At 36.6% G+C, this 9,925-nt stretch overlaps 1 protein-coding gene across 1 annotated transcript in view; it reads left to right on the plus strand.

Moving 5' to 3' along the window:
• Positions 1-9,925, plus strand: part of LOC107757094 (synaptotagmin-14-like) — a 64,048-nt gene that overhangs the window by 31,447 nt on the left and 22,676 nt on the right. Inside the window, exons 3-4 of the mRNA XM_016574472.1 lie at positions 1,977-2,129; positions 7,734-7,958. Coding sequence (XP_016429958.1) covers positions 1,977-2,129; positions 7,734-7,958 — 378 coding nt within the window. The remainder of the gene's footprint in view (positions 1-1,976; positions 2,130-7,733; positions 7,959-9,925) is intronic.

The raw sequence follows: 9,925 nt of genomic DNA on the forward strand, positions 1-9,925 counted from the left end.
AGGAAAATTAGATTTCAAATTTCCATCAGCCCACTACATTACCTACCGTCTCTTGCACACAAATTTGTTGTACGCATGACTTGGCTAAACAAACAACAAAGACCAGATTCACTATACCTAACACATGCATTTGGCCATTGTTTGTCCCGTGTTATGACGTCCTCCTGCATGCTAAAAACAGAAGGAGCTAGCTAGATTATGCAGTTAACTGGCTAAACAGGATCAGTGAGAGTAGGAACTCTGTTGCCATGGTTAAGAGCTGCTGTTATGTAACAAAGATCATTCCATGGAACATTCTTTTATTTTATTTTATTTTTTCACACTCTGGAATGAAACATTATGGATTCTGTCCATTCTGGCATATTGACTCACACTGGCATAATGACTTTTCACCTCATCTTGCTCTGATTAGCCTTTGGAAACATTTCCAATTTAAATCTTATCAACAATAAATCTGTAGTATAATTTATTGTTTTTAATTTATTATTTATTTCTACCAGTGACACATTTGTAGCTCATGGTAACTTGTAACTTTTATTTTTTTAGCCAGCACCCTAGAGATAAAACAGATTTTACTTTGAATTCCAAGCAAAAAAAAAGCACAGTGATATTCTAGATAGCTGTAATAGAGTGATTTAAAATGGAAGGATTTCTCTTTTTAATATTTAACTCTGTTCCTGGCAGACCCTCTGGGACAGAGAGGCTGATGGGACAGAATCACATTGCATAATTTGTGTGAATAATTCACACTTACTCTTGCTGAATTTGTGTGTGTGTGTGTGTGTGTGTGTGTGTGGAGCTTTAAAATCTAATTCACACTTGCACAAAGCTGTGATACAGTTCAGTGCAGAAATCATTGCTGGTAAGTTTATTTCTTCTCTAAGTGGGAAACCAACTGTCTGGAATTGGGTAATTTCCCTCTGTCATCCTGAAATATGTGACCACATAGCAGATATAGTCTTACATTTACATTATTTCATCTCTGTGGTTTTTGATGAATGAAGGAAGGTGGTCAGGTCAAACCCTTTGCACCCACTGTGAATATTTCTTCTGGTAAAACTTTATTTCGATAGTCCACTTTAGACATTCTATTAACAGTAAGTAACTTTGCAACTACATGTCAACTAGCAGTTAGTAGAGTATTAGTAGACTGTCTGCTTAATATCTTCTAACACTTTCTTTGTCAACTTATTCTACTAACCCTAAACCTACCCTAACAGTCTACTCTGAGAGTTAATAGACATGTAGTTGCAAATTAATGAAAATTAGTTGACATGTAGTTGACATGTAGTTACAAAGTTACTTATAGTTAATATAATGTCTAAAGTGGACTATCGAAATAAAGTGTAACCTTTCTTCTTGCTCTGTTTCTGCATGGCTGGTCTCTTTCTCTCAGTAATGTCTAGACTAATGTCTTTACATTTATTTTTAAGTGCTGCTGAAACTGATCTGTGATTGATTCACTGATCCTAGATCAAGCAGAAATCTGCTGCAAAAGACAAAGTATTGAACTATATTAATATGTTCTCATTGTCACAGAGAAATTCACATTTTTTCAAATTTGAATCACCAGACCTGGACAATTCAAGGAAAGTAAAAAGTAACAGCAACCAAATTTGGTTTGAATCAGATATTAAGTTAGGTTACACTTTATTTTAAGGTGTCCTTGTTACAGTGTAATTATACATTTAAGTACTGAGTAATATTAATTAACTACATGTACTTACTATATGGTTAGGGTTAGGATTAGGGTTTGGTTTAGGGTTACTTGCATGTAATTATGAATAATTTATTATTATTATAATAGTAAGGACATGTAATGTGTAACAAGGACACCTTAAAATAAAGTGTTACCTTAAGTAAAATCATAAAGGTCATGGAAAAAGTCACAGAAATTCTTCTACCTGTCTCATTCCGTCTCATTTTCAATGTACCTTATTGGAGTAATAAATAAATCTCTCTCTTTCTCTCTACAGTGTCTCCTGAGGCTCTGGGGTTCCTGTCTGGCATTGGTGTGTTCATCTTTCTTGTGATTGTACTCTTTCTTTACCTCAATAACAAACTATCCCTTGAGAGTGCCAACCAACTGTCCAGCCTTGACCAGTACAGAAAGAGCACAGAGACAGCAGGTTTGTGACTGTTTTACTGCAATTGTGTGTGTATAATAAACAGTGACCCCTGTATTTGGACACTTAAAGGGATAGTTCACCCAAAGTGAAAATTACCCCTCGATTTACTCACCCTCAAGCCATCCTAGGTGTATACTGTATAACTTTCTTCTTTCAGACGAATACAATCAGAGTTATATTAAAAAATGTCCTGGCTCTTCCAAGCTTTATAATGGCAGTGAATGGGGGTCGAGATTTTGAAGCCCAAAAAAGTGCATCCATCCATCATAAAATTACTCTGGTGGGTTAATAAAAGCCTTATGAAGCAAAGCGATGTGTTTGTGTAATAATAATAATAATAATAATAATAATAAACGTTATTTTCTATAGCGCCTTTAAAAAGTAGCATCTCAAAGCACTTAATAAGATTAAATAATACAATTATACAAAAAATGCATTAAAGAAAACGAGATACAAAAATAAAATACCAGATAAGAACATGCTATCAAAAGTTCAACAAGTAAAATGAAGAAAAATATCCATATTTAAAACTTTATAAACCGTAATCTCTAGCTTCCGCTAACTGTCGTACGCAAGTTCACGAGAGAGTGGCATTCGAGCGTATGATATAGGCGTAGCGTAAGCTTACATATAAAGCTTGGAAGAGCCAGGACATCTTTTAATATAACTCCAATTGTATTCATCTGAAAGAAGGAAGACATGTACACCTAGGATGGCTTGGGGGTGAGTAAATCATGGGGTGATTTTCATTTTTGGGTGAACTATCCCTTTAAGCCACATTTATAATGTAAAATATATAATGAATTATATACACTACTCTTCAAATGTTTGGGGACAGTAAAAAATTTTTTTAATCAATTCATGTTTTTATTTAATTTGATCAAAAGTGACAGGAAAGACATTTATAATGTTATTTATAATGTTAAATATTTCTATTTCAAATAAATGCAGTTTTTTTTTTTACTTTCAGCATAAGAGACATAAGAGACCCCAAACTTTTGGACTGTAGTATTTATTGAACTTGACCTGCTACGACACCTGTGTGAATTTGAGGGAACCTGAACATTTGTTTTTAGCCGGTTTCAGTGTTTTGTAAACAGACATTTTTAACATGACCTAAGTATCTAGAAGTATACAAAATACTTTTGAGGGTAACTGTAAAGGAAGGTTCAGGATGTTTTTGTTTTGTAACTGTGGATATTATTAGTTCTAAAGGGAATATTGATTTTTTTTTTCCTGATGAATTGGTTGAGGTTTAGTATTGATGATGAAGAGAAACGGATGTACAGTATGGATTACCACCTCATCTGTAAACGTTTCATTGAGCTGGATTGAGCAACAGTGTTTTGAACTCTTCACGCTGGTATTTTTAGCACAGTAGTGGCCATTCATAAAAAAACAACATAATTTATTTATTTAATTTAGATTAAAATAACTTCATAACATTCTATGATGACTGAGACCAAATCGTGGTGTTTTTGAAGCTGAGAGGTCCAGAATAACATGAGTCCAAATTCCCAAATACTGCATGACAATCTCCAGAGAGGTAATTATCTGCTGAGCTCCAGATCAGAGTCTGTGAGAATTACTAACAGAGCTTAATTAGTACCACCTAGGCGTAGGAGAGGTTTATTAGAGAATTCTGGGATGGAATTCTGGGATAGGCCGCACACTCCTTCCTGTTTGTCTGTCAGGTTGACGTGCTGAGCTGATCGGCTTGTGATCTTTAGTGCCGGACGTTGATCGGAGAGGACAGATACCACTGGCCAGTTATTAGATCAATAGTATGTGTGACGAATGTGTGTGTCTGAAAATGAACTAAGGGATCATGTAACATCCCTGAGAGAAAATCTGGGCAGAAATCCAAACACACTTACACTCTGGGTCAAATGTCTATATTGTCAGTATATATGCACACACACACACACACACACACACACTCACACAATAAAACTGTCTTGAATAAACTTAATGAACCATGCACATTTGTACACACAACTACCTTTTGTTTAAACCATGAAGCACTCAATCACACCTACACACTTATACTGTTGACAGGGGCACTTAATGCCCACATGCACACACGCATCCTACAGACAGGTTCTGGATCCAGGCATCACTGAGCTGCCCACACACAGCGCTTTACATAACTCTGCCCAGCATCGGAATCAGTGGCATAATCAGAATGACATTTACTGGATAAGTATGTTTGCACTTATTTGACTTGGCGAGCCTATGACAAAGCACAATAAACATGACTGTGTGCTAAACATGAAATTGTAATGTTGTAGCATAGTGCAGTGGTTCTTCATTAACTGGCAAGTTGTGATGTAAAAAAATTGCATATTTATTTTGTTAGGGTTGCATGAACTGCAGAGCACAACAGTGCTGAATGTGAATATTACCTGCAATGAACATTACTGTTTATATTCCTGATCCTTTCAGAAGTTTGGGATGTGTATGATTGTTTAATGTTTGTAAAATATGTCTCTAATGCTCACCAAGGCTGCATTTATTTGATAATATTGTGAAATATTAAGATTTAAAATAACTGTTTAATAATTTTTAAAAATCCTGTCACCTGTGATCCTTCACAAATCATTCAGTTATGATGATTTGCTGCTTAAGAAACATTTCTTTTTATTATCAATGTTGACAGTTGTAGTGCTTAATATTTTTGTGGTAACCCTGATCAAGATTCTTTTATGAATAGAAAGCTCAAAAGAACAGAATTTATTTGAGAAATAAAAAGATGTTACTGTCACTTTTGATCAATTTAATGCACATTGTTTCAGTATTCATATCTTTCTTTCTTTCTGCCCAAACCTTTGAATGATATACTGTATATAGTAATTACCTTTTAGTAGCTTGTACTGTAGCAAAAATTATATATATTAATTTTTTTAGATATATAATTTTTTTAATATTTATTTTATATTTTATTTTCAGAAAAGTAGCTCGACCATAGTTTAACTACATTAAATTAGGAATAGCTTGTATCTTGACAAAAGTAGTATCCCCAGCATTGGTACAATGATTCTGGATCCTGAGTCAAAACCAGGTGAGAACCATGAGGAGAATGTGTGTTATATGTTGCTGTATAATCAGAACACAGGACACAGTATAAGTAAATATATACTAGTAAATGTTGACTCTTAATTGTGTTTAAGTGTCAATGTTCACTGACTGTGGCAGTTTGTAATGTCATCTGTAGTCATTTAGTGTGTCTGTATGGCCAGTTGAGGGTAATGTCAGACTGGCAGTTTTTCACGTCTCTGCTCTGAGGTCCTGTAGGGATGCTGGCCACGATTCCTGTGTCACAGTCAAAGTGGATGAGAGGTCATTTAGGGATTATGCCAAAAAGCAGGACACCCTCTTCAGCGCTATTATGACAAAGGGTATTCAACCTTACTCCCTGCCAGAAAGGAGCTCCCTTGTGGTGTTCGCTGTGGAAAAAATATGAACAGAACTCCTTTGCCCTCTGTCTCAGGGGAACATCTCCTTATGTTCGCTGCCAGATTTATCAGACTCTAGTAGAGTAAATTTGCTGGACGAAAACTCTGAACCTGGTGTCAGTATTTCCCTGAACCATCTGCTGCATACATTACAGCTGCATAAACTACAATCATTATACATAATTACCATTATACATCGTAATATACGCACATCTGATTGTGCTCAAAGGCAATTTGGCTCATTTCTGGTTTAGTCTGTGTGTGGTTTGTGGCTAATTTTGGAAAAGCATAAATTACTGTCATGATGATGGGAGATTTGACCTCTCTGACTCGCCTCACCTGTGTAGCAGTTGTTTGAGTCAGAGCATGCTGGGATATCTCACCTAGGATACTTTGTGTACTGTAATTGAGTTGCTTTATAAATATGGAAATTGTGTTATTTAAAGATAATTTGTTTCCTTTTTGTTTTTTCTTTCTTTTAGGTGCTCAGATAATTTTTGTTTAAAATGTTTTTGCCATTTGAAGTAGTTTTTACCTGTAGGTTTTGAGCAGTCTACATGATCCAATGACCAGCTTGTTTATTGAGGATTTTGCAATTAACATTCCATCGATGATAAATTTAATACTGGCCTGGGAAATTGGACATTTTGGAGCAATCATAAATTGACCAATCAAACCTGCCATCCATGGCAGCATGGCATTTTTTAAGAGCTTCCAGCAAAGTCTCCCCTCCGTGTCCACCATGTTGGAATCGGTGTCAGAAAAGGTTGACGACCTAGCTTATGCACTGAGTGATGTCACATTCACGGTGAGCGGAGAACTCGCTGAGCATGTCAACACCATCATCCACAAAGTTCAGGCTAAGGAGCTGAAGAGGATTCGTAGGAAAGAGGCAGAAGAGAAGGAGGCTGCAGCACGGCAGGCCCAGGAAAGATATCCTTTTCTGGGTAGAACTGAAATCCAGACCCAGGCTGCATCTGACCTAGAGAAGAACCCTGAGCCTCAGACTACAGGCAGCAACACCGGTTCAGTGCTCTCCACTGAGACCTTCTCTACAGAAAGCGACCTCTCACATGCACCTGACACTCTGAAAGAAATGTTCAAAGTGCAAAATGGTGCCGATTCGCCTTCTGTACTACAACAAAATGGATCCTGTGTTAAAGAAAGAACTAGGTCCACTAAATTAAAAACATCTAGAAGGCCAGCAGATGGTTATGAGGAGAAGAAATCTAGTAATGGTGAGAGACATGCTGAAGGTGAGAGGATGAGGCTGGCTGTTGACTTTTCCCCCAGTTATCTGAACTTCACTGGATGACTGTGTCTATAAAAGGGAGCCACCATCTTTTCTGTCTTTAAAATCCACCTGGACTCTTTGAAACTGATCTGGTCTGTCTGGTCTTTTCATCCAGTGGGAATGATCTCTGCTGCGGTCAAAATTCAGCTTTGCTTTCCCTCCCTTTTATCTCTATTGGAAGACTTGAACTCTCTGCAGTTGCTGACACTTAATATATATCTTTGTTTTATGTTTTTCTGTCTCTCTTTTATTCCTCTTTCGGTGTAAAAAAAATACAGGGGATTTGGTTTTCCTTCTTCAGCATTAATTATTAATGCATGTGCACTGCCTCTCTTGTCCTCTCAAACTGAATTTCTACAGATGTTAATTGATCATTTTTGTAAAAAAAAAAAAAAAAAGACACTATATTAATTACCTGCGTGCTACCATCCTTATTATGTGAGAATGTTTTTAATTGTTAAACTATATCGCCCTCTAGTGTTTGTGCTGAAGATTAGAGGTGTTAAAAATCTGTTTTGTAGTGTTTGCAGTATGGCAATGCTCTTGAATTCCCCTAGTTTATTTAGGAATTTAAGTTATACATTATATATAGATCTTTATTGCACTATTTCCTGTCGTCTTTATTACAAAAGTATATTTATCAAGTCATATTATTATTTTATTGCACATTTTCTCTTCATTTTCTCTTCTTTTGTTGCCTTTATTTGGTGACCAGTGTTACAATGTTTAAATAGGTTGTTGAGGAAAGGTGAACATTTGACTGTCTCAAATGATTTCTGCTTGTGCTCACAGTACAAATGCTTATTCATATTGTTCTTAAATTGTCCCCCTTTCTTTCCTCGTTGTCTGTCTCAGATAAGAGTTATGTGAATGCAGACTATCACTGCTCGTCGTCAGATAGTGATGATGAGGTGATTGGCCAGTACCAGGAGGCCGTGTCTCGATCGCAGGGTCTCCGGGGTGGTTCAGCGGGGACTAACTCACGCCACCAGAAGGGCTATGGCTGGGACACACGGCAGAAATACTGCCCCCTAGCAGCTGAATATGATGGTTACAGCAGCGAGGCCTCAGCAGATGATGGTAAATTTACACCTCACTCAAAAAACGGCTTTCTCACAGCTCATGTGACATTTATATGGGATAGTGATTAAATTATGGGGTGGGGTGGGGGGGGTCACATTTGTTGTGATCCAAATTAGCTTCAAGTATACCATGGTCGAATAGCAAACTCTGTGTGCTAAAATGGGTTGCTGAATTTGTATACACTACCATTGAAATGTTTTGGGTCTTTACGATTTTTTCATGTTTTTGAAGGAAGTTTCTTTTGCTCACCAAGGCTGCATTTATTTGACCAAAAATATAGTAAAACAAATATATTGTGAAATATTATTACAATTTAAAATACCTGTTTTCTGTTTTAATATATTTTAAAATGCTATGGCAAAGCTGAATTTTCAGCATTACTCCAGTCTTCAGTGTCACACAATCCTTCAGAAATCATTCTAATATGCTGATTTGGTGCTCAAGAAATATTTCTTGATTTTATTTCTATACTTTTCTTGATTATTATCAATATTGAAAACGGAGTTTGTTTGGAAGACCATTTTTTTGTAACATTATGTCTTTAATGTCACTTTTGATCAATGTAATGTGCCTTTGCTGAATAAAAGTATTGATTTAAAAAAAATCTTACTGACCCTAAACGTTTGAAAGGTAGTGTATGTGTTTTAAATTTGACATCTGGGACGAATGGGCAAAGCAAATAAAATGGAACCCAAATAAAACTGTTTTCCATTACACTAGATGGCGCTGCTCAACTACAAATCTCCTGCTGAGGGACGTTTGTTTTTCACTGGAATTTTGGAGTGACTCAGAATTTTTTTATTTTTTTTTTTAAGAACAGTCAGTAACAGACAAAGTAGAAAAATCTGAATGAAACCTGTTTTCAATAAAAATAACTGTGGGTTGCTCTTTCTCTGGCAGGAGTGATTCTTACAGAGAGCAAAGGTTTAGATCATGACATATCAAATGAATCAGGACAGTTTTGGAAGAACAACAATTTTTTTTTACTTTCTTATACACAAACACACTCTCTTCCACAACACACTAGTTTAACTCACACAGAAAGATGAGAAAACAGAGTAAGAGAGTTCTTGGTTCTGTTCTGCTCCTTACAGAAAGGGAGATTATCATGTTATTCTGTGTTTTAGAGGAAGATTATGGTCTCTGCTTTTATATCCAACAGATAAATGGCTGTAAAATGATCATCTGTAATGGACAGGATTAGGGTTATTTTTTGTACTTCCAATTGCCTATTTCAGTTGTCTGCTGGACATTTCTGCTGGAATCATAGCAGATACTCAGAGTAGAGTAGGGCGACCAGACGTCCCCGTTTTCCGGGTGCAGGACACCAAAAACCGGGACTGTCCCTGGGGGGAAAAAATGTCCCCGTTTTACCCAGTGATACTCACTGCAGAGTCAAATGACTTCCAGCTCCTCCTATCTGGATGTCTAATTCTAGCTCCACCCATTAGGCACTAATTACATTCGCTCCTCCTTGCTGGACGTCTGTCTCCACCCATATGCTCTGCAGTGAGCAGCCTCTCCATTTTACAGCACTTTCAAAACAATGATTACTTTCACCAGCAGAGGGCACTGCGAGCTATACTGATTACTAGTTACGTGCCGTTACTAACGTTGAGGAGAGCAGAGTGCTATTATCATCAATTATCAAAAGAGACAGTGTTACTGGTTTCAAGGTAGTCACATACTAACTATAGCACCCCCACTGGTAAAGATCCATTTCCAAAAGCATAAACATAAAAGAACTTGGAAAAAATAATTGAAAAAGTTGTGATTAGGCTATTTTATACTCGCAGTTCAAAATGTGAAAATGTTAAAGGACTCGGAGACATATTATGCCTCTTTTTACAATATGTAATATAAGTCTCTGGTGTCCCCAGAATGTGTCTGTGAAGTTTCAGCTCAAAATTAGGGCTGCCACTAACGACTATTTTTATTTCGATTAATCTGTCGACTAATTTATC

Source organism: Sinocyclocheilus rhinocerous, unplaced genomic scaffold (assembly GCF_001515625.1).
Source record: "Sinocyclocheilus rhinocerous isolate Xijiao unplaced genomic scaffold, SAMN03320098_v1.1 scaffold503, whole genome shotgun sequence".
NCBI lineage: Eukaryota > Metazoa > Chordata > Actinopteri > Cypriniformes > Cyprinidae > Sinocyclocheilus > Sinocyclocheilus rhinocerous.